We start from the raw sequence: 26,454 nt of genomic DNA, 5'->3' as shown, positions 1-26,454 counted from the left end.
CTATCCACATCCTTCAAATGTATTGTTTGAAGAATATAAACCAGAAAGACTTCAGACTCAGGAACACTATGTGGGTTAAACACACATGAACAGTGGGATCCACATCTGCTTCTAGAAAGCCAGAAGCCGGATTACAGAAGTCAGGCTGCCACCCACGGGAGGAGACTAGAGGATTCCTTTCTCGAGGAAGTGATCAGCCCCAGAGACAAGACGCTGACACCGACAGACCCCACAGTGACAAGACAGTTCTCTACCTGGGTATTCAGTGGCAAGGCCCACCAGCGGACAAAGCACTCACACACAGAGACCCTACGATCGTATTTTTTATTGCCTCACATTCCCGGGGCAATGAAGGAAGCCTCCAAAAATAAGAGCCAGAGAGCCAGAGGAAATAGGGTCAATGCAGTGTGAAGAAAACAAGTTCAAAAAAACCCCAAACAAACATGCATCTTCACAAAAACAAAAATATTTTGAACCTAGGAGGAAAGAAATGCCATTTAAAAAGCTTTAATCAGTAAATAAAAACAAAAAAAAACAATAAAAATAAGAAAGACAATATTTATAAAGTAAAAAATCCAAGAAATAATAGGAGAAACCTAAAGGATACCAGTAATGGGAAATTAAGCTCTCAATTTATGGCAGATTAAATGGGCAAAAATATAAGCAAAGACACCACAACTAATAAAAGGTGACAAACATTTAACTCATTTCAATTATGTAGAAGAGCCACAAAAAGCCAACCATAAGAAACACTTCAATGCATGCCACAAGCTATGTGTCAAAAAAGTTCTAAAATAAAAGGAAAACTAAAGGAAGGAATAAAGAAAAGAGAAACAGACACACTAGAAAACAGAAAAGCAGCTGCACTAAGTCAAAAATTCAGTTCTTTTAAATTAAAAAAAAACTAGCTAATACAGGGAAATAAAAATGGGGCAATGCGGGAGGAGAAAGGATAAACATACAAAACTAGAACAATAAAGCGGAAATAATCACACAAAGAAGCATAAAAAATCTATTTTGCTCAGTTCCATGTAAATAAACTTGAAAATTAGAATGAGCCAATTTTTTAGAAAAAATACTTTACCAAAACTGACTCCAGAATAAAATAAGCCCCAAATTGATTGATTTCCAAAGTAGAAACAGAAGTTCTCAAAGGTACGTCAAAAAGCACTAGACTCAGGTGATTTTAAAGGGAATTCTAACAAACACACACACATACTTTTAACATATTATATATAATATTTATATATTTTATACACAGACACAAATTCCCATGTTAAGGAAATAAACACTCCCAAAAATCTTTTATGAAGCAAATATAATACTGATACCAAAACCTCCCTTAGGGCCAGCCCCATGGCCAAGTGGTTAAGTTCACACGCTCTGCTTCGGTGGCCCAGGGTTTCGGCGGTTTGGACCCTGGGCGTGGACCTAGCACCGCTCATCAGGCCACGCTAAGGTGGCATCCCACAGGCCACAACTAGAAGGACCCACAACTGCAATATACAACTATGTACTGGGGGGATTTGCGGAAAAAAAAAAAAAAAAAAAAAAAAACACTTCCAAAGACGACACCACTCCCTCCAAAAAACCTGAGACCAACCCCATTCAGGAATATTAATGCTCAAATCCCAAATAAATATTTTTAAAAATCCAGCAACACACACAAAAAATAATATATTGTGACCATATGGGATTTATTTCAAAAATGCATTAATGGTTCAACATTGACTGCCTGATATAATTCACCATATTGAGAGATACTAGGAGGGAAAACCACAGGATCATCTCTAAACACTTAGACAGCATCTGTCAAAATTCAAAAGCCATACTTGATTTTGAAAAATTCAATAAATTAGGAATAACAACACTTCCTTCACATAGTAAAATGTATCTATTTAAGCCCAAAACCACTGTCATAATTAATAGACACTACAACCACCAAAATTAAGGATGTCCATTCTCACCCCCGCTGCTTTTACCAGAGGTACTAGCCAATTCATCTAGATAACAAAATTAAAATTAAAAAAATTAGATAAAGCAAGGTAAACTTATTATTATTTGCAAACGACGTGAGTGTATACTTGGAAAGCCCAAGTTATAAAATGGAAACAAATTAGGTATTCAGGAAAGTAAGGGAATATAAAATTAACATATAAAAGTCAACAGTTAGAAGTTTTGTAGATATAATGAACAAAAACGTTCAATTACCAATAGACATGGGAAAGATAAACTACCTACAAACAAACTTGAGAAATGTGAAAGATACAAATGAAGAAAATTTTAAAACTCCTCCTAAAAGATGCAAAAGAAGAACAGAACAAACAGAAAGACATCACAATCTCAGATACAAAGACTAAGCATCTTAGATACATGCCAATTTTCTCTAAATCATGTATTATCTATATGATGCCAATTTTCTCTAATTCACGTATTATCTATATGATGCCAATTTTCTCTAAATGACTTAATCTGTGCAATCCTAATAAAAATACCAATAGGTATTTTTGGGGTTGTTAGGGGGAAAGGAAAGTGATTAGACAAGTTAATTCCACAGTGCATAAATAAAGTTAGAAAAACTCTAAAAAAGAACAGTATGGAGAAGCTAACCCTAACAGACATTAAAACACCATTAGCTACACTAAGAATATGGTCTTAGTGCATGAATAGGCAGAACATTTGAACAGAATAGAAACTCCTGAAATAGGCTTAAAGACATGTGGGAACTTAGTACATGACAAAAGTATTTCATATCAGTTGGAGAAAAGATAGATTATTCAATAAATGGAGTTGGGGTACTGGGTAGCCATCCGGGAAACAAAGTTGGAGCCATATCTCAAGAATAATTCCAAATGGATCAAATATTTATTAAACAGAAAAAACACATGAAAGTACTAGAAGAAGAGAATTCTCTTGTAACTGTAGAATAAAAAAAGACCTTTCTAACCATGACTCAAAATCCAGAATCCATAAAACATTACTTTACATAATTTTCATTGGCTCTCTGTGGCAAAAATATCATAAGCAGGGGCTGGCCCGGTGGCACAGCGGTTAAGTTGGCGTGCTCTGCTTAGGCAGACCTAAGGGGTTTGCCGGTTTGGATCCCGGGCACAGACCTATGCACTGCTTATCAAGCCACGCTATGGCAGGCATCCCATGTATATAGTAGAGGAAGATGGGGACAGATGGTAGCTCAGGGCCAATCTTCCTCAGCAAAAAGAGGAAGATTGGTGGTGGACATTAGCTCAGGGCTAATCTTCCTCAAAAAAAAGGAAGAAAGAAAAATAGCATCTGCAAAATCAACAGAAAAATGGTGACATCTGTAACTCATATTGAGAAGAATGAATCTCCCTAATACATACTGATCTCCTAAAAGTCAGTAAAAAGACCAAGAACCAACAGTAAAACTGCATAAAAGATATGGAATGAAGTATACAGAAAAGGACATATGTATGGCTCTTAAGCATGTGAAAAGAGATGCAACCTCACTAATGAAAAATACAAGGTAAAACTATAGCTTGACAACCCAAACTGAGACACACTACAAAGTGAACTGGTTTGTGCTGTTCAGAAATGTCAGGTAATGCGATCAAACAACACCGAGGAGGTGCTGCAGATTAAAGCAGACTAGAGACACATAACAATAAGGTGCACTAAGGGACGCTGACTGGGATCCTGGACCTAAACTAACTAACGCATTTATTTTGCTATGATGTACATTTGCTAGGACAATTGAGGAAATTCAAATAAAGCTTAATCAATAATTAAACACTTTTTATTTTAAAACTGAAATTAAATCATTAATGTATCAATAATAATTGTATCAATGTTAATATCCAGATTGGGGGAATTGTACTGAGATTATATAAGAGAATGTCTTTGTCTTTAGGAAAGACTAAACTATTTAGGGATAAAGGAGCATTATGTCAGTAACTTACTTTCAAACAGTTCAGAAATAATATGTATACAGAGAATGATTAAGCAAATATCATAAAACGTTAACATTTGGGGAATCTGGATGGCAGGTATACTCTCCGTATTATTTTTGGAATTTTTCTGTAAGTCAAATTATTTCATAATAAAAACCTTAAAACTCATTTTTAAAAAATACTTTTTTTTTTAAGATTGGCACCTGAACTAACAACTGTTGCGAATCTTCTTTTTTTCCTTCCTGCTTTTTCTCCCCAAATCCCCCCAGTACATAGTTGTATATTCTAGCTGTAGGTCCTTCTGGTTGTGGCATGTGGGATGCCACATCAGCATGGCCTGACAAGCGGTGCCATGTCTGCGCCCAGGATCTGAACCAGCGAAACCCTGGGCCGCCGAAGCAGAGTGCGTGAACTTAACCACTCGGCCCCGGGGCCGGCCCCTAAAAAACTACATACTGATGACATTTTTCACATACCATATTGGTAAAAATCCTAGGGTTTAATAACATAGTCTCTGCAATGTTGCAGAGAAACAGGCTCTCTTCTACCTCCAGTTGGAGAAAAAACTGGTATAACTCCATGAAGGACAATTTGATAATATCTGTATGAATCACAAATACATATCCTCCTCCATCCAGAAATTCTTTCTCTAGGAATTTGTTCTAGACTTATAGTTACGTGTATGGGAAAGGACCTTTGTACAAGGTTATTCACTGGAGCACTGATAGCAAAAAGACTCAAATTCCCACTCCCCCTAATGCAGTGCTCCCCCAAAAAGAATGCCTGTCAACAGGAGACTAGTTTTAACAGACACCCAGAAAGTCAAGCTTTCATAAAACAAGTGAACATATTACAATGACTAGCTCCCTATAATCTCCATGCAGTACGGAGAACATGCAGGACAGTCTCTCGCCCCCAGTTCTCGTCTCTCTTTGAATGTCACTTTCTTATTTCCCAGTCAGGCGTTCAGAGAGCCTTTCAATGCCATCTGAAAAGCAAGATCCCAAAGGGCAGCACCCTCTGGTGTGAAGTTTTCTTTGCACAAATTCAAGACAGCAGAAAACTTGAATATTTTATTTTCTCCATCTTCAAAACCAGGATAGTGATAGCATCTTTCTGACAGGGTTGCTGTGAGGATTAAATATGACAGGTTGCTTAAAGCATTCAGCCAAGTATCCAGATCACTAGCATTATTTAATACATGGCAGTTCTTCTCACTATCCTCATCATTTCATAAGACAAGAAAAATGGCCAGTAAAACAGGAAGATACTCTATCTCACTAGTATTTGACAAATAAAAATGGCAAGTAATAGGATATATTGGAGTATATGAAGAAGCCATTTGGTATAAACCTAATTCAGCCTGACCTTGTCTTTCCAAAAGGGCCTGACTGAGGCCCTTGAATATCTGCTTTAGAGATTCCCTATGGCAAGAGCAAAGGCCCTTGAGATAAAGGTGCAACTTCTCTCCCCCTCCCAACGTTGGCATCTCCTTAAAGATTAAGCATCTTTCTTTAGGCTGGGAACGGATTGCAGCGCTCATGCTCATCTGTGACTGCCCAGCCCGAGGCAACACACCTGCCACCCCGCAGCGTTCACTAAGACAGCAGACCTATCAGCCGTTTCCATCAATCGCTGTGCTGACAGAGCAGCCTCGTGACTATTGTAAAAGGGACATTTCAATCATATGTGAAACATACTCTTTGAGGGTATATAACCACCCTGTATACCCCCACTTCTTTGGAGTGCTCTGTTCCTTTGTGGAAATACTCTCCCGGGTTATAATCCTCAGATTTAAGCTCAGAATAAACTCACCCAAATTTTCATTTATAGATTGGTTATGGATTATTTTCGTCGACATATTCAAGGAAATACAAATGTATTAAAGTTTATATGATGAAAAAGATTTTCATCCAAACAGGTAAATGTCTAGCATAAACGTGCTAGACATTTTTCCTGCCAACAGATCACTATCATCAGTAAAAGGTATAGTTGTAGACATGAAAACGCCCTAAAGTGTTAATGCTCCTTACTATTCATTTCAAAAGACAGCCATCAATTCCTGGATAACGGAGGAGGAAGTCCAAAATCATGACAGCCAACAGCCTGGAAATCCTGGTGACTGTGTGATTAAGGATCCAGTACCTCAGGATTGGATGCAGCCCAACAAGTCTGTGAATTCAGAAGCACTTTGATTACCACATGTGCCACCTGGATGCTGAGACTCAAGCCAGCCAGATGGTGCCCCCCGCCCAGATCCTGCCCTGTGGGGTGAGTGTCAGCCACAGACCCCAGGCATCAGTCTACGTGCCAATCACGGCTGCTCTGCTCTCTGTGCTCCGAGGAGCAGCATGGAATCCAAGACTACAGGAATTTCAATATCTCAGCATGAATCTAATTAGGCTCTACAAAACTTATAATAGCTTGACCAAATTATTGGTCAAGATAGTCAAAAATGAAATGTCCACCTCCCAAACTGGAAAAGAAAGAAAATGGAGATCTCGTCAAGATGGTGGCAGGCAGGGGCTGGCCCCGTGGCCGAGTGGTTAAGTTCGCGCGCTCCACTGCAGGCGTCCCAGTGTTTCGTTGGTTCGAATCCTGGGCGCAGACATAGCACTGCTCATCAGACCACGCTGAGGCAGCGTCCCACATACCACAACTAGAAGAACCCACAACGAGAAATATACAACTATGTACTGGGGGGCTTTGGGGAGAAAAAGGAAAAAATAAAACCTTTAAAAAAAAAAAAAAAGATGGTGGCAGGCAGACTCTGAAGTCACCTCCTCCCACAAACACAACCAGGTTACAACTACTCCTGGAAAAATTACCCTAGAGAGAAAACTGAAAACTGGATAAAAAGAACCCTCACAACAAACGACAGTCCTGACTGAGGCAGAAGAGGCAGAAATTCCTTCTGGAGAGAAAAAGCCACTTTGTGAGCCAAGGACCTTCACAGCTGGTTGGGCAGGACCCACCCCAATGTACGCAGCCCTCCCCAGAGGAGTGGGGACCTAAGCGGGGGCACATTATTGCTATAAGCATCCTTCAGACTCAGCACAACTGAGATGACTGTCCTACTATGGCTTCACTGGCTATTAACTGCAATGGGGGTTACCCCCAGAAAAGGTATCGGAGGAAAGCCGAAAAAGCCTGGCTCTTAAAGGGCCCATGCACAAATTCAACCATCCCAGAGAGCAACCTACAATCACCAAAAAGACAGCTGCACAGTCTTTTGGTGAAAACAGACTAACCTGGTTGGCTCTGGGTGCATCTCAGTGAGAGGTGAGATCTCTCCAGAGACTGAGACTTTGGTGGCGGCCATTGCTGTGACCTAGTACAGGCGTGCTGACACAGACGCTGGCAGATGCCATTGAGGTTCTTCCCCTGGCCTGACAGCCCAGGAGTCTGCCACACCCACTACAGCACAGATTTAATCTAGTTCAGCCAGGGGAGGAAGGCCACCCTAGAGACTAGCCCCACCCAACAGCAAGCCCTCAGGCTACTTGTCAGCCTGCATAGACTGGGTGCCTTGATCCTCCACAGGTAGGTGAGTGTGTCTACCTCTGTGGGGCAGGGCCTGTGTGAGGACCAGGAGAACTCTGGAGGGTGGAGGCATTGGTGGAGAGGTTGGGGTCTTTACAGTGGGGCAACTGGGTATACTCCAGGGGGTCGGAAAGTGCGCATGGACCAGGGCTGTGTTGACAGTCTGTGTGGACCTGGGGTGGGGGTGGGGTGGGGTAGGGCTTATCAGCAACAGAAGACCTGTGCTTCACAATCAGCCACAAAGAGGACTGACTCCACCTTCCAAAGCCTGAAACAATTGGGTGCTCCAGTGCCTAGGGCCAGCCCCACTCAGCTGCAATCCTAAGAGAGCTGACAACAGCCTTAGAGGCCTGAGGCCTACAGCAACTGTAAGCCCCTGAGCCCAGCAACCAGCTACACTAGGTACATACTCAATTAACAGGAAAACTGCAAGAGGAGCGTGCTAGTAGATCTTGCAGCCAATGGTGCTGGGGCTCCCCAAACCCAATTTACAGACAGCTGGCCAGGGAGGGAATAGATTCCCTGGGTACCTGCAGTAAGAGCAACCCTACCACAGCAGAAGGACACAAGTAGCCCAAACAGGGGTCACTCCTGGATAATTTGGACTGGTGACGAGAGGGAAGCACACTGCTGAGCCTCAAAAGGCATCTCTTACATAAGGCCACTTCTCCAAGCTCAGGAGACATAGCTGACTCACCTAATACACAGATAAAAGCACAGAGAAAGAAGCATAATGAAGAGGCAAAGGAATACATTCCAAGCAAGGGAACAGGACAAAACCCCAGAAAAAGAACTAAATGAAACAGAACTATGCAATTTACCCGACAAAGAGTTCAAACAAAAACTCATAAGGATGTTCACTGATCTTGGGAGAAGGATGGATGAACACAGTGAGAACGTCAATAAAGAATTGAAAAATATAAAAAAGAACCAATCAGAAATGAAGAATACAATACTGGAAATGAAACACTCACTAGAGGGACTCAGTAGCAGAGTAGATGATATAGAAGAGTGGACCAGCGAGCTGGAGGGAAGACCAGAGGAAACCACCCGAGCTGAACAGATAAAAGAAAAAAGAATTAGACAGAATGAGAACAGTCTAAGGGAACTCTGGGACAACATCAAGCGCACTAACATTCGTACTATAGGTGTCCCAGAAAGAGAAGAGAAAGACAAAGGGGCAGGACTCTATTTGAAGAAATACTAGCTGGAAACTTTCCTAACCTAAGGAAGGAAACAGACATCCAAGTACAGGAAGCACAGAGAGCACCAAAGAAGATGAACACCAACAGGTCCACACCAAGACACATTATAATTAAAATGTCCAAAATTTAAGAAAGCATCCTAAAAGCAGGAAGAGAAAGGCAACAAGTGACATACAAAAGAAGGTGCATAAGCCTATTGGCAAACTTCTCACCCAAAACCCTACAGGCTAGAAGACAGTCGCAAGACATATTTAAAGTGCTGAAAGGAAAAAATGTACAGCCAAGAATACTCTGCCCAGCAAAGTTATCATTCAGAATGGAAGGAGAGATAAAGAGCTTCCCAGACAAGCAAAAGTTAAAGGAGTTTATCACCAAGAAACTAGTTCTACAAGAAATGCTGAAGGGACTTATTTAAGCAGGAAAGCAATGACCCACAAATAGGGATAAAAAAATTATTTAAAAAAAAAAAAACACATACACCAGGCAATAAAATCACTAGTAAAGGCAAAAATACAGTAAAGATAGCAAATCAACCACCTATGAAGATGATATATAGGGTTAGAAGACAAAAATACTAAAATTACCTGTTACAATGATAAGAGGGTAATGGATAGACACACACAAAACGAGATTAGATATTATTTCAAAAACATAAAACGTGGGAGGAGGGGATTAAGAGTAGAACTTTTAGAAAAAGGTCAAGCTAAAGAGAACATCAACTCAATACAGACTGTTATATACGTAAAACATTACATAGAAACCTCATGGTAATCACAAACCAGAAATCTATAAGTAAACAAATAAGTGAGAGGAAAGAAATCAAGCATATTACTAAAGAAAATCATCAAACAACAAGGCAAGAGAGCAAGAGAAGAACTACTAAAACACCCAGGAATAAAAACAAGTTAAAAAAATGGCAGTAAATACATTTTTATCAATAGCTACTTTAAATGTCAATCGACTAAATGCTCCAATCAAAAGGCACAGGGCAGCCAATTGGATAAAAAAACAAGACCCATATATATGCTGCATACAAGATGCACACTTCAGAACTAAAGACACTCACAAACTGAAAGTGAAGGGATGGGAAAAGATATTCCATGCAAATGGCAAAGAAAAGAAAGTAGGGGTAGCAATACTTATATCAGACAAAATAGACTTTAAAACAAAAACTGTAACAAGAAACAAAGACGGGCACTACATAATGAGAAAGTGAACAATCCAACAAGAGGATATAACACTTGTAAATATCTATGCACCCAACACAGGAACACTCAAATATATAAAGCAACTATTAGCAGACATAAAAGGAGAAATAGACAGTAACATAATAATAGTAGGGGATTTGAACACTCCACTTACACCAATGGATAGATCATCCAAACAGAAGCTCAATGAGGAAACATTGGCCTTAAATGACACACTAGATCAGAGGGACTTAGTACATATATATAGAACATTCCATCCCAAAAGCACAGAATACACATTCTCTTCAAATGCACACAGAACATTCTCCAGGATTGATCACATGTTAGTCCACAAATCTAAACAAATTTAAGAAGATCAAAATAATACCAAGCATCTTTTCTGACCACAAAGGTATGAAACTAGAAATAAACTACAGGAAGAAAATCAGAAAAGCCAGAAAAATGTGGAGATTAAAACAAAATGCTACTGAACAACGACTGGGTCAATGAAGAAATCAAAGGAGAAATCAAAAAATACCTTGAGACAAATGAAAATAAAAATATGACATGCCAAAATCTATGAGATACAGAAAAAGCAGTTCTAAGAGGAAAGTTTATGGCAATTCAGGCCTATCTCAACAAAGAAGAAAAATCCCAAATAAACAATCTAACAGTGCACCTACAGGAACTAGAAAAAGAACGAACAAAGCCCAAAATCAGCAGAAGAAAGGAAATAATAAAAATCACAGCAGAAATAAATAAAACAGAGTCTTAAAAACAATAGACAAAATCAATGAAACCAAGAGCTAGTTCTTTGAAAAGATAAGCGAAATTGACAAACACTTAGCTAGACTCACCAAGAAAAAAAGAGAGAAGGCTCAAATAAATAAAATCAGAAATGAAAGAGGAGAAATTACAACAGACACCTCATAAATACAAAAGATTATAAGAAAACACTACGAAAAGCTATATGCCAACAAACTGGATAATCTAGAAGAAATGGATACATTCTTAGAATCCTACAGCCTTCAAAAACTGGATCAAGAAGAAGTAGAGAATTTGAATAGACTAATCACCAGTAAGGAGATCAAAATAGTAATCAAAAACCTCCCAAAAAATAAAAGTCCGGGACCAGATGGCTTCCCTGGTGAATTCTACCAAACATTCAAAGAAGACTTAATACCTATCTTTCTCATACTATTCCAAAAAATTGAAGAGGAAGGCAATCTTCCTAACTCATTCTATGAAGCCAACATTATCCTGATACCAAAACCATACAAGGACAACACAAAAAAAGAAAATTATAGACCAATATCACTGATGACCATCAATGCAACAATCCTCAACAAAATACTACCAAATCAAATACAAGAGTACATTAAAAAGATCATACACCATGACCAAGTGGGTTTTATTCCAGGGATGCAGGAATAAAAATTACATGATCATCTCAATAGCTGCAGAGAAAGCATTTGACAAGGTACAGCATCAATTTATGACAAAAACTCTAAGTAAAATGAGTATAGAAGGAAAATACCTCAATATAATAAAGGCCATATATGACAAACCCACAGCTATTATCATTCTCAACTGAGAAAAACTGAATATCTCTCTAAGAATAGGAACCAGAGAAGGATGCCCACTGTCACCACTCTTATTTAACATAGTATTGGAAGTCCTAGCTAGAACAATGAGGCAAGAAAAAGAAATAAAAGGGATCCAAATTGGACAAGAAGAAGTGAAACTGTCACTATTTGCAGACGACATGATTTTATATATAAAAAACCCTAAAGAATCCACTAAAAAACTTTTAGAAATGATAAATCAATACAGTCAAGTTGCAGGATACAAAATCAACATACAAAAATCAGTAGCATTCCTATACACTAACAACAAAGTAGCAGAAAGAGAAATTAAGAATACAATCCCATTTACAATTGCAACAAAAAGAATAAAATACCTAGGAATAAACTTAACCAAAGAGGTGAAAGATCTGTACACCAAAAACTACAAAACAATTGTTGAAAGAAACTGAAGACAACACAAAGAAATGGAAAGATATTCCATGCTCTTGGATTGGAAGAATTAACATAGTTAAAATGTCCACACATCCTAAAGCATTCTATAGATTCAATGCAATCCTTATCAAAGCTCCAATAACATTTTTCACAGAAATAGAACAAAGAATCCTAAAATTTATATGAAACAACAAAAGACCCCGAATAGCCAAAGGAATCCTGTAGAAAAAGAACAAAGCTGGAGGTATCACACTCCTTGATTTCAAAATATACTACAAAGCTATAGTAACCAAAACAGCATGGTACTGGCACAAAAACAGACGCACAGATCAATGGAACAGAATCAAGAGCCCAGAAATAAACCCACACATCTATGGCCAGCTAATTTTCAACGAGGAAGCCAAGAGCATACAATGGAGAAAGGAGAGTCTCTTCAATAAATGGTGCTGGGAAAAGTGGATGGCCACACACAAAAGGATGAAAGCAGACCATCATCTTACACCGCGAACAAAAATCAACTCAAAATGGATTCAAGACTTGAATGTAAGACCTGAAACCATGAAACTTCTGGAAGAAAACATAGGCAGCACACTCTTTGACATCAGTCTTAGAAGCATATTTTCAAGTACCATGTCTGACCAGGCTAGGGAAACAAAAGAAAAAATAAACAAATGGGACTACATCAAACTAAAAAGCTTCTGCACAGCAAAGGAAACCATGAACAAAATGAAACGACAACCTAACAAGTGGGAGAAGATATTTGCAAACCATATATTGGATAAGGAGTTAATATCCAAAATATACAAAGAACTCATACATCTCAATAACAAAAAAACCAACAACCCAATTAAAAAATGGGCACAAGACCTGAATAGAGATTTCTCCAAAGAAGAGACATGCATGGCCAACAGGTACATGAAAACATGTTCAACATCATTAACTATCAGGGAAATGCAAATCAACACTACAATGAGATATCACCTCACTCAGGTCAGAATGGCTATAATTAACAAGACACTAAACAACAAGTATTGGAGAGGGTGTGGGGAGAAGGGAACCTTCTACACTGCCAGTGGGAGTGTAAACTGGTGCAGCCACTATGGAAAACAGTATGGAGCATCCTCAGAAAATTAAGAATAGATCTACCATATGATCCAGCTATTCCACTGCTGGGTATTTATCCAAAGAACTTGAAAACACAAATGCATAGAGATACACGTACCCCCATGTTCATTGCAGCATTATTCACAATAGCCAAGACTTGGAAGCAACCCAGGTGCCCATCAAGGGGTGAATGGCTAAAGAAGATGTGGTATATATACACGATGGAATACTACTTAGTCATAAGAAATGATGAAATCCAGCCATTTGTGACAACACAGATGGACCTTGAGGGTATTATCTTAAGTGAAATAAGTCAGAGGGAGAAAGTAAAATACCGTATGATCTCACTCATAAGTAGAAGATAAAAACAACGACAAACACACACATAGCAACAGAGACTGGACTGGTGGTTACCAGAGGGGAAAGGGGGGAGGGGGAGGGCTAAAGCAGAGATTAGGCAATATGTGTGTGGCGACAGATTATCATTAGTCTTTGGGTGGTAAACATGACGTAATCTACACAGAATTCGAAATATATCATGACGTACATCTGAAAGTTACATAATGTTATAATCCAATGTTACTGCTATAAAAACAAAAATTAAAATTAAAAAAAGAAAAAGAAAAGAAAGAAAAAAGAGAGAAAGAGAAAAAGAAAGAAACCACAGACACAAAAATTTGATTATTTCAAAATTTCAATATAATTTCTTTGCTCTTTATCATTTTAGTGACTGCACTGTAAAATTAAAATTACTGCTCTAATACACCAGCTGGGTGCTCTGTTTGTATGTATCAACTTCCTAGTAGTCTGTCACAGAACATACAGTGCACACTGTCTACAGTACAGGAGAGTGGTGCTAGAATACAAGGCCTCATTATATAGTTGACTAAATTAGTAAATTTTCACAATAAAAATAAAATCTGTTTTAAAAGTCTATCAAATAAAACTCAAACGAATTTGGGAAGACTCAGGGCTGCAATGCAATCTGGAAATGCCATGTCATCAAACTTTTCATATGTGTTAGGCACAGTGGCAGGTACAAAGAGGAAGAAATGAAGGCGCCTGGACCCTCTGTGAGCAGCTCTCTCCCAGCCTCGACGAATATGGTCACACAGACTGACCTGTCGAGGAGATGGCATGAGGCCAAAAAGATTCTCCCCACTTCCGTGTGTGATGTCCACTGCTTTGGTCAAAGAGCTTTGTCCAAGGCACTTTCATGCTCTACACAAACTACCTGCTGGATCTCTCACTCTCTTATCTACCGCACACACAGTATGTACACATGCTAATAACTCTACATATATTATTTCATTTAATCGTCACAACAACTTTAAGACAGATGTTGATATTTTTATACCCATTTAGAGAGGAGGCAACTGATGCCCAGAGAGCTTAAGTAATTCCCTTAGGATCTGAGTCACAGTAGCACCCAGACCCAATTTCAGACCTCAAACTCTTAACCACTTCCCTCTGGCACCCAGCTGAGGCGTTTTAAAATATCTAGATAAGGACATTTATACGGGTCTCCCCTTAACTGCCCGTAAAACAAAAAAAAATAACCTCAATTCCTCATCACTTCTTCTACTTCCATTACAAGGGGTACACACCCACCCAGACATACACCCACTCAGCAGGGGAGAAGACAAAACCCCCAGATGAAGGACATCCGTGTCCCTGTACAGGATCTGAGGCGGTGGCAGGTGAGTGGGTGGGGCTGAGGAGGGGGTACCTTTTCTGCAATGCCATTTTCTGTCGTGTAGATTGCCATGAGCTCGGTGTCTTCATTGTCCTGTTCACCGCTGGACGTGGCACCTCCGTTTATCACCACCTGAAGAGAAACACTCCATTTAGAAGCTGTTTCACCATACACCACTCTGCGATATGGAAACACTGTCCCCAAAAGTCTTTTGCAATTCTCATAAAAGACAAAAACTGTATTTTTCACCTACCAAATTAGCCAAGCTTTGAGTTTTCTGAAATGAAACTCCTGTCAAGTGTGTGCTGCAACAGTGGCCACGTGTGTGTCTATGATCGAAAAACGCACCATGTATCCCACAGAGTGAGGCTGCATGAACAGCTGAGGGAGACCAGAAATGGACCAGCCAAAGAAACCAGAAGGACTGGGGGCCCCAGTGTCCTCCAGGGGCAACGGAGGCTGGGCTGAGGGGCCAAAGCTGCTGTTTCCGAGCCGGGGAGAGGCATCCTGAGCTGCCCTGGCTAAGATCCCTTCCCAAGTAACCCCCTCGTGATGACTTCTCACACAGCATCCCCGGGAGGAGGAAACGTGCTGGTCAGAGCAACTCGCACCCTGCCATTCACCTAACTTACGTATACGTCTCACTGTGATTAAGACAACGAGGCCGCTGGTGTTGCATTTGCTTGTGGCATTGGGCAGGGCTGGGCGCTGTCTATGCCAACAAAATTGACTTTCTGGGTCCTCAAGGTAAGGACTAGAACTCATCCTGAGATGATTCGAAGACAACATCTGGGCACCTGGCAGGTCACAACCTGTTTCATGCCTGCTCTGGGGGGGGCCCAACATGCCATCTTAGGTCCTGGCTGCTTGTCGCAAGAACCTTAAAATATTCTTAGTCTTTAGCCAAACGGTTCCATTTCTAGGAATCTGTCATGAAAAGACAATACTGAAAATAATTGTATAAACATATGAATAACAGCACAAGTACATTTTTTAAATGCAGAAGATAAAAAGACAAAGTATACAAAAAGTTTAAATTCTGGTATGTAAAATACACTAAAAAGACACAAAAGACTAGTGACAGAATAAGAGAAAACAGTGTAACACACAACGGACCAAGGGTCCAGATCAGTGATTCACGGAAAAGACCTACAAATCCATAACACAAACAACCCAAAGGAAACGGGCGAGGACAGGGGTATACAGTTCACAGAAAAAAAGTTAAAATATCCAAGAAAACACATGAAAAGCTGTTCAGCCTCACTTAAAACTATAGAAACGACAATTAAAATAATATTTCATTTTTTACATAAATTAGGAGAAAATTTTAGAAGATGAATCTGGTGCTGACCAGGGTGTGGGGGAAAAGCTCCAAGTTATTAGAGATTATGTTCTTGGTGGAATGGGCGTCGTGGAGGGTAATTTAGCGCTGGGATTTCAAACAGGCATCTCCTCAGAGCCAGCAATTAACCTCATAGAAACTTATCCCCCAGAAATATCCAGGCAAGTGGTATGTACGTTCAAGGTTGGTGACTGCAACATTATTTAAAATGCTGAATACTTGGAAACAACCTAAATGTTCATCAAAAAGACAGACATTATTAAATTATGGTGTATGCATTTCAAAAATAATATTCAGCCATTCAAAAGAATAAAACTGATGTACTGACAAGGAAAGAACTCCAAGAAATACTATTAAAAAAAGTGTCACAAAACATTAAGCCTTGAACTACGCCAATTATGTTAAACAAATAAAATAAAATTGTAATAACCTCCCTACCTGTCTGAATGCTTGGTAAAGGATCCAGAAAAGTCACAGACCAATAGGAAGGTTGCCCAAGGGGCAAGCAGGAAAGATGTGCGCCTTTCCTTCTTCACTCCCAACCCTTCCTTAGCATTCAGATCTTTCACAATCAATATGCATTCATATGTTATCTGCATATTGCTTTTTTAAACTGATGATAAAAAATATATACACCAAAATAGTAACAGTGGCTATCTTTAATCTGTGAGGCCATTTTTACCCTCTTTTCCCCTTCATATACTTTGGCAATTTTCTAAAATGAGAACAATGTCTTTTTACAACAGGGAAGAAATTAAAAAGGCTAAAGATCCAAGCAGCACAGCTTGGATTGAGGCAGCCCAGAGAGATTTCAATCCACGTATTTTTGTAGTTGAGGAAATCAGGCCAGAGAAAAATTCCTCATTCAAGGTCATACAGATTATAACCCAAGTCTGAGGCTAGTTTTCAAGTAGGCTAAAGAGCTCAATTAACTAGCACATAATTCTTACAGGGCAAAATTTTCTTATAACATTTCAAATAAGGAGTTGCTTTGAAAACTCTAAGTCATGCTACAGCTTCCTATAAAAGGCAACTGCGTTCCTGACGTTTGCCTGTAAAACTAGCTGCCAGCAGGATACATGATCCCAGCCAAGTTCAAGTTCAGAACACGAAACTAACTTACTATTAGAACCAGGCTCCAAGTCCTATCACAGCAGCACTCAACCCACTGAGCAGCCAAGAAGTACACACACTCAGGATGAACTCTCTTAGAACAACAACCTAGTTACTAAATCATCAGAGAAACCCAGGTCTGATTTAATGGCCTATTCTAGCTAAAACTAGCCTTCACCTGCACTCATTACCAGCTGCTGCAGGGAGCAACTGCTTCATCATCCTTCTGGGGTGATGAAAAGGCTTTGGAACTAGACAGAGGTGATGGTTGCACAACACTGTGAATGTGCTAAATGTCACTAAATTGTTCACTCTTACACTGTTAATTTTGTTGTGTGAATTTCACCTCAATAATTTCCTTTTTATCTGCATCTGTGGCACCAAAGAGGAGACTGTGGTAGGAGTTAGCAACTCCTATTCCTCCCCTGACTTGCTCCATTCACTCACATACACACACACGTAATTAAATAAATAACTACTAAAAAATGCAGATGCTCCCCAGCCTAGGAAAAGGCTCACATATTCACTCAACAAACCATGTTTGAGCACCTGTTGTGCCCAGGCAATGAAAATGCTGCCCTGCCACCTCCCAGGAGCTCCACCTGGAGTGGATGTCAAGTTAAGGAATTCTGACTGAACACAGGACGCAGCAGAGAGCCCTGAAGCCTGCCATGAGCAGATGTATGTTCTGGGTGACCACTCTGCCTGGAGCAGGACGGTGGAAAGGTGGGGCCAAGTAAACGGGATGACGACAGGAACAGAGGCAGGCAGACCCTTTTTGAGGCTACTGTCACACAAGAAGGGACAGTGGCCTAGACCAAGATATTAACAGTGCTCTGGGGAAGGCAGTCTTCAGGAGAGAGCAAGGATGTGGCCTTAGGCCCCTGGGGACTGCCCAGATAGGAGCCACAGCACCACAACTCTGTGGGGTGGGCACAGGGGGAGATGCCACTGCAGTACGATGGGCGACACCCCGGCCCTGGACACCAGCGGGTAAGGAGTCCAGGCCGCTGTCCAGTTCACTCACCTGGGTGGCTGGGTGGATGGAGGTGCCAGTCCCAAAGAGACTGGTACAGGGAGGGATGGAGGGACAAACTGGTATGAGAGGTTTGTAAGCCAATTCAAAACATGTATGATCCATAAAAATCATCCCATAAAGGAAGCCTACTCTCCCAGGCCAGTGTGGGAAGTTTATTTAACAGTAGATATTACTGACCTACGATTTTTAATGTATTTCCACAGGTCAAGCCATCCCCGGGGACCTCGGAGCACACCTTTTATCCTGTCAGCCTCATGTTCCAGAGCTGACCTGCTGCCTCTCCCATGCCACCCTCATCCCCAAATTGGGGAAAAGGCGCCCCTTCCCCCCCAGACCCCTGCTCCGCACTCTGCCAGAGCCCCAGCTGGGAATGGGAGTAAGGCTGGAAACTGGGAAGCTCTGGAGCAAGTGGGACATGAAACAGGTTTTTACTGAAGGGAGAGGGACTCGGCATCAGAGGGAGACGAGGCCACAGGAGGTGGGGAAGGCCCGGGGCTGCTCTGACCTGCCGTCTCTACCATGTGAACGTGCAGGAGTGACAGAACATTACTCAAACACCAGGTTGCTTTACTAAGAAGTCCCCTTTGGCTTATTAAATAAGCTATTCTAATGGTCCATTTCTTCCAAAAATGTGAACTTTAATTTTAAGAATCAAATATTAAAATCAGTTCTTCAGGAAAGGCACTGAGGTTTTTTTTAACAGAAAAGAATAAAAAAAAAAGGTTGCTGATACTATCAAAGCTCCAGATTTTTGAAGCTCTAAATATTATTTCAACTGGGAAATAAAACATGTCTTAGAAAGCTTTCTAAACTTAATAAAAATGGATTTTCTTTTGAGTTATTAATAGCAATGCAGATAACAGAGGGGAATCTTGGCATCTTTCATCTCAGGAAATTGATCAAGTTTTTATAAAAAATATCAGATTATTTAAAAACCTTTTGGGAACAAGATGTCTTTTCTCCCCTCAAAACTCTTTGAAACCAAACTTGTGGCTTTAAATTTTTTCCCCTAAACTAATATTGAACGATCACTCAGCTGTGAAAGCAGGTCTCTCCATTTGTCCAGTTGATTCTGCCTGTCTCCAACATGCAGGGCTGCACTGCCTTTATGGGGTGGGGGGGCGGGCGGGGGGTCCTCTGTTGCTCAATAAATACAATGTCTTTCTTGCTCGAGCGTTTTATTTCTACGAAGCTAAGACAATAATGCTAAAGAATTCATTTCTAAACAGTAATCCCAAGATGGTCGAATGTGTAGGAAGCAGGAGTGACAGGAGCAAGAGCCAAGCAGCGTCATGCTGAGCGTCACTATCACAGCAACGCCAGTTGAAGCTGACGGCTGAAGGACAACCGTGTTGTGTTAGTCACAACTGTGTTGTGTCACAGCTGTGACAGCTGTTAGTCAAACAGAAGTCACAGGGAGTCGGTGGCTGCAGACACACGTAGGGTGAAGGGTACAGGTACCTGGGAAACACTGTGCCTCTGACCAGAGGGCTCTGAACTCAATTCTCATCTATTCGAGATCCAGTATAATTCACCCACCACTGTCACGTGTCTGGTAGCTAAGTGAACCATTTTATACTAAAACAATCATTTTCAGAATAGTAATAAAACTCCCCAAATTAACTGCTTTCTATTCTTTTAATAAGTAACACATACTATTCTTACCCTCCCTAGACACATACACACGATTATTTCTTCTGATATCCGTTTCTCTACTCTACAATTAAAATGTTTTGAATAAAGAATAAAGATATCAAGATTAGTGCCTCCCAGTCTTTAATCCAAGTCCCTTTTTAAAGAACATAAAAATCTCCCACCTACTTCAATATTATTTGAAATTTCAAAATTAACTGCCATGAAAAATAAAACGAGTATAATACAGCATATGCTAAAACTCCAGAGCGTGTCAATCTTAGGTTATGACACCCCAAAAGATGTAGCTGGTAGATCTCACATAGCACGAGTGACCCTGAAGTTGGCCAAGGCAGCAAAGTCCCTAATCTCGTTTTCATCCCCTCTTCAAACACAGCAGCCCCCTGTGACACTTGGTGGCCACATGCAAGCAAAACCATCCAGAGCAACTAATACTGCAGCCGAAGCATGGCCTCCTGCCCAGCCCAGGTCTTCCTGGGGCAGCCTCTTAACTTCTTCAGCCTTCTCTAGAGGGTTCCTGGGACCGCACCTGCCAGAGCACCCTCCGCACTTCCAGGTGTGTCCCACCTGTTCCCCAGCACAACTCGTCCTTCAAGAGGAGCCAGAAGGTGCCTTATCCCTCTCCAACACCAGCCCCTACCCCAAAGCGCTGGTGGGATGATGTGCCCATCACTGGCCCACACTAAAAATGCTGTTTGTGCTCCTGCTCTCATGCACATCCCATGACCACGGTGACGGTGACAGCTAACACTGGGCACAGATTCATGCCGGACACCAGGCTGGGCACTTCACCAAACATCTTCCCTTCAAGGTGATGTTTGCAAGAGCTCAACTAGGGATGTCCCTGTGGACTCCCATCCTCCAACTCATTCCAGAACACATCCCAAGGGCACCCAGTGGGTTACAGCACTCCAGCTGAAAGGGGGCCGGCATCTTCCATTCTTCCCAGGTAGTAACACCTTATAGATAGCAAGCTACATTCTCTGATATGTGAAGAATCTGTAAGGGCTATAAACCAACAAGAAAAAGGTCAACATTCCAACAGGAAAATAAGAAAATATAAATGGCTCCTGAACATTTGAGAAGATGCTCAACTTCACTCATGAGATGCAAATTAAAACTCTTAACAGAAACCTTTTCCCATCTATTAAATCAGCCATAGTGCAGTCTGACCCACGTCCCATTGGCAAGCACACAACAGGTGCTCACACACTGCTGATGGGGATGAAGTGGCCTCAGGAGAGCTCACTTAGTGGTACCCCTCAAATCACCAAGGCACACACCCTCTGCCCCGACAGTCCCACTCTTGGAAATTTATCCTTCTCTTACATCTGAGTGAAATGGCTTATGCTCAAGGTTATTCACTGCAGTGCAAGTTGTAACAGCAAAATATTAGAAACAACCTAGATGTCTATCAACAGGAAACAGTTATATAAATTATGGTCCATCCATACCATAGAATGCTCTGCAGTTATAAAATCAATGAGGGCGCTATGTTCTGACATACGAATGTAAAGAACATCATCCACGACATATGAGTAAGCAAAAAAAAGGGCAAGAGCAGAGCTATAGACACAGATATTTAGATACACACACCTGTGTGTGTAAATACAGAGAATGCACTTGCTTATATATTCACAAACTACTTCTGAAAGGTAGTGTGTAGGGAGAATTGATGTATGCAAGACTGAGCAACAGCATATTAACTCGATACCCTTTGTATTCTTACATTGTGAAGCATACAAATATATGACACTTAATGTTTAAAAAAGAAACATTTAAAACTAGAATTCCCTTTACGGACCAATTAACAAAATTATGGTACATGCCCTAAGTGAAATACCAGGCTGCTGCTAAGGAGGATGAGGCAAATGCATCCAAACTTTCTGGGGAAGAGGTGGAGGACGTCTTGTTAAACACGATGAAGCAGGTTACAGAACCGTCTGCAGAAGCACCAGCCTGTTTGGTTGACACACGTAGTGACAAGCAACGTATACTTTTTGCTTTAAAACCATGTATTGATTATATGGAACCTTTCCTGACCTTCACCACCTTTGCCAGTGTGAGAGTAGGACCCCTTCCATCTGGACCCCTTCCTTTCCTGGTTTCTATGAATATGGCCACAAGGATGATCCTTCAAGGAGATGGGATGGGGCAAAATAAGATTCTCCTCCATCTCAGTGTGACTTCCAATGTTTTAGTGAAAAAGCTTTGTCAAAGCATTTTTACATTTTAGCTACACTAACCACTAGTTTCTCCTTATTCTCTTATTTATTGCACGTTTCATATGAGCCAGGTACCATGTTAATAAGTTTACATATATTTTCTCATTGATCCCTATAACAACCCCCTGACACAGATGCTATTTTCATTCCCATTTTACAGATGAGGAACCCGATGCCCAGAGAGCTTAGTAATTCCCTTGGGGTCTGAGTCACAGTTGCAATGCAGACCCTTACTCTGGACCCCAAGCTCTTCCCTCCAGGATTCTGGCTGAGGCTTTAAAAAATGCATAGGTAATAACTCTGCAGATGGTCCCCCAGCCACCGTGGCCCACAGACTTCTGTAGGCCCTCGAAGAAGCCGTCCGAGGGGTCAGACAGGGCTGTATCCCAAAGCTAGCTGCATTGTACAACAGAGATGGCATTAGGCCCCTTTCAGATCCCATGCCTGCCCGTCTGCATCACTGTACGTTGGTTTAAGGGGCATAGCGGAGATGGAGGAGGGGAGGAGGAAACATTTATTAATTGCCTCCTGTGCATATGATCTGATGTTGCTCTGCACGATCTCATTTACTTCTCAAACATCCCTGATACTGACAAGGAGGCAGCGGCTTCAAGGATGAGTAAGTGCACAGGCTTGCACAGGCTCTCACAGGTATCAAGGGGTAAACAAAAGCCCCATCTTTCCACACATGAAGCTGCTCTCCAGAAACAGAAGCAGAGGAGCTATCCCTGTGCCCTGGGGCTACAGTCATGACAGGCACGGCTCTGGCTGGCAGTGCTACAGGTTCTCCCTCAAACTGCTGTGTGATCCAGGGATTTTCTCTCCAATTCTAAGTTCAATACAGTCATGTGCAGCATAACTCGGCGTTTCAGTCAATGACAGACCACATATATGACAGCGGTCCCATAACATTAGTGCCATATGACCTGGGTGTGCAGTAGGCTATACCATCTAGGTTTTGTGTAAGTACACGGTATGATGTTCGCACAACAACAAAATTGCCCAACAACACATTTCTCAGAATGAATTCCTGTCGTTAAACGGCACATGACTGTAGTTCTGTGTTATTCCTGATCATCAGTACAGCTCAACAGAGACAAAGGAGGTGGGGTAGGAAAGAAAGACACTCACAGAGGAAAGATAATAAATGGCAAGGAACTTGGGGGGGAAAAAAGAGTTCCTCCTCATTAAAATGCATAACTAAAGCAATCAGATACCAGTCTTTCACTTATCGATTTGTTGCTTTTTAAATCTGGTATCTAGCACAGGGTGGGGGGGCGGTGTCTCTCTCACACAGCTGCTGAGAGCATAAACTACTGCAATAAGGTTACATACACTAGGCTACCATTTATTACGGCAAAGAATCAGAAACAACCCAAGGTCCCAACAAAAGCAGAACAGTTAGATCTATGATTTGCTATTATGTCACAATGACATAATTACACACAAAAAACAAACAGGTCATGTTTTCAGTGGCACTGATATCCCAGGATATAATATGAAGTTAAAGCAGATTTTGTGTGTGTGTGCGCCAGAATTTTATAAAAGAACACCCAAATATTTGTTTCAAATCTCTGGAAAGAAATACATCAAAATATTAGCATGTTGTTTTTCTGGCTGATGTGATTCTAAATGATTTGGGTTTTTCTTCGTTACACTGCTCTGTATCTTCTAAATTTTCAACAGTGACTATATTTCTTTTGTAAATGAAGAAAGTTGTACAAATAATAAAGCAATGATTGAACAGAAATATATGCAAACTACAAGAAAGATATAGTAAAAAAAAACATCAGTTTTCTTACTACTTCCATTTCACTCTGACAACATATTTGTACCATGGAGCCTGGGGAGAAATATGGATGCTTTAAAATACGTAAAACTTAAAAGGAAGTGGAGAAACGACAATTACTGCCATGCAACCTCCCATAGACGATCTTCCTCCTCAAGTACTTTATCAGATCCTCACAGGGAATTAGCTTTTTTTCTCCAGCAGAATGACGGGCTTAGGTTATGGCAAAGAAATCAATCTGAAATACCTTACCCAAAACCATGCAAGCTCAGGAGCCTGCCTACCTAGCTTAGATGAAGACAGGTTAGGAGGGAATGGAGAACTTAGAGGTGGGGGTTCAGCAGGTGTAAACACCTAGAAGAAAAAGAAATCTTAAGTAGCCTGGGAAATGCAAAAGACACAGGTGGAGGGCTGGTCCCGTGAGCTGAGTGGTTAAGTTCACGGGCTCCGCTGCAGGTGGCCCAGTGTTTCATTGGTTCGAATCCTGGGTGCGGACATGGCACTGCTCATCAAACCACAGTGAGGCCGCGTCCCACATGCCACAATTAGAAGGACCCACAACGAAGAATATACAACTATGTACCGGGGGGCTTTGGGGAGAAAAAGGAAAAAAAACAAAAATTTAAAAAAAATAAAATCTTTAAAAAAAAAAAAAGATGTTGCCTGTTAAAAAAAAAAAAAAAAACACAGGTGGGAACGACAAGGAGGGGCTGGAAAGGAAGAAGGCTGGGGGGTGGGGAGACCATATGGAGGCTGTCAAGAAGATTCAGGCAAGAAACAAAGAGGACCCAAAGAATGCAGTGGCAGAGGATGGTGTGATGGTGGGCCATACAGGACAGGGAGGGCAGGAAGCTTGGGCAACTACTACTGTTGCATTCCTGTTAAACTCGGTGCAGCTTAGAGCACAAAGCAAGTACTTCATAAGGGCAGAGTGCACACAGTGTCTATAAGGCCCTTTCCAGGACCGAGGTTCTATGAATCTGGCCTCACACAAAGTAAGAGATAATCGGCCAAAACTCTGCTCAACTTGGTAAACCTGCTCAGGATGGGACCGCAGCAACTCTGGCATTTTACGATTGTTCACACCAAATTGTTCGTGTCCCAACTATCAGATGGGCATTTTGTGTTACTAACACCTCTCATTTCATTTTAAACTAGAAAGACTCTATTCAAATTAAAAGTAAGCTGCCATACAAGAAACTGAGACCTCAAAACCAGAGCAGAAAAATTAATTTTTAAGAACATTGAAAACTCTAGAAAGGAGTAAGGAAAAGAATCCCTTAACAACCATAAAAATCTTCATTTGAACACCATCTTCTCAACGTTTTTATTTCAAAGTATACACTGGCATGTTCCCTTTGTAAGAAAATTTTTTTCCAATGTATCCATTTTAAACAGAAAAGGCTGCTCATCTTGGCTATTCAATTTTGACCTCTCAAGAGCATCTTCTCCCCCAAATCATGGCCGTTATGCAGTAGAATCAAACTCTGATCTTACAGAAAGGGGAATTAACCAGTTCTCTGGGCAGGCTCCAGGAAGCACTCTCTTTATCCTCACACTCTTCTCAGAATCACACACTGTGGATCCCAAGATCTAATTATTCTTACAGAAAGAGAACACTTTCCAAAACAACTATTATTACCATCCAACTGAGACTTTCAGTTTTAAGATCCAACAATCCCAAGCCCTCGATTTAGGAATGTACAAGAAGAAACTCCACAGCAACTGGTATTAAAGTCCTAAAGACAAGGATGTGTTCCAGGCTTCCTTGTTTAGTTTTTAAAACAGGCCTACTTGCACTAAAAAACCTCATGGCTTTTGTTTGTTTTTGTTTTTGTTTTGCTGAGGAAGATTCGCCCTGAGCCAACATCTGTGCCAATATTCCTCTATTTTGTATGTGGGTCACCACCACAGCATGGCCACCACTGAGTGCTGTAGGTCCACACGTGGGCTACCAAAGCTGAGCACACTGAATTTAACCACCAGGCCATTGGGTCGGCCCCTCATGCCTTCTTTTCACTGCTGAAAATGTGCATATTCGATTCTGCCATCAGAGTCGGAGGCCTAGAGCAATCAGAAGTGCCTGCCTCCCCATGTTTGTCAAGGTCACTTCTCTTACAAGAAAAGAAGGAAGGGAAAGAAGGAGGAAAGAAAAGAGGAGAAGAAGAAGGGGGACAGAACAGGAAACAGACAAGGAAAGAAAGGGGCATTTGTCTCCCTGGCCGCACACTTGCACAGGCGGGCACAGCTTGCACAGGCGGGCACAGCTCTGAGCTGCTTGCCTCTTGTCCGCCAGCGCCCCCATCTGGCCACCACCCCACCACCCCGGGGTCGTGGGCTCTCCCAGGAGGAGCTCAGCCCTTCTTTTTAAAGCTCTTGGCCACCCCCCCTCTGCCCTGGCTCCTCTGAAACCTCTTCCTCCTCTTCATATCCATCCCTAGGCCTGCACCAGGCCTCTTTTGCTGACTTACGGGTCATTATCTCCTTTCTTTTCTTTACAGACTTTCTCACAATCACTCACCTCCTTCTTTTAACTACTTAACGTTTAAACTTTCCTTCCTTTACCTAAAATTTGAAAGACAGGGATAATGGCTTTACTGATGCTGATAAA

General features: G+C 41.2%; 1 protein-coding gene across 8 annotated transcripts in view; it reads right to left on the bottom strand.

Annotated features, from left to right (window-relative positions):
* Positions 1 to 26,454, bottom strand: part of SLC23A2 (solute carrier family 23 member 2) — a 128,397-nt gene that overhangs the window by 59,963 nt on the left and 41,980 nt on the right. For all 8 annotated transcript variants that reach the window (XM_046679713.1, XM_046679709.1, XM_046679708.1 and 5 more), the window contains one exon: positions 14,716 to 14,814. In XM_046679713.1, coding sequence (XP_046535669.1) covers positions 14,716 to 14,814 — 99 coding nt within the window. The remainder of the gene's footprint in view (positions 1 to 14,715; positions 14,815 to 26,454) is intronic.

Source organism: Equus quagga, chromosome 12 (assembly GCF_021613505.1).
Source record: "Equus quagga isolate Etosha38 chromosome 12, UCLA_HA_Equagga_1.0, whole genome shotgun sequence".
Lineage (NCBI taxonomy): Eukaryota > Metazoa > Chordata > Mammalia > Perissodactyla > Equidae > Equus > Equus quagga.
Note: the sequence above shows the minus strand (reverse complement) of the source record. Positions and strands in the feature narration are given on the sequence as shown.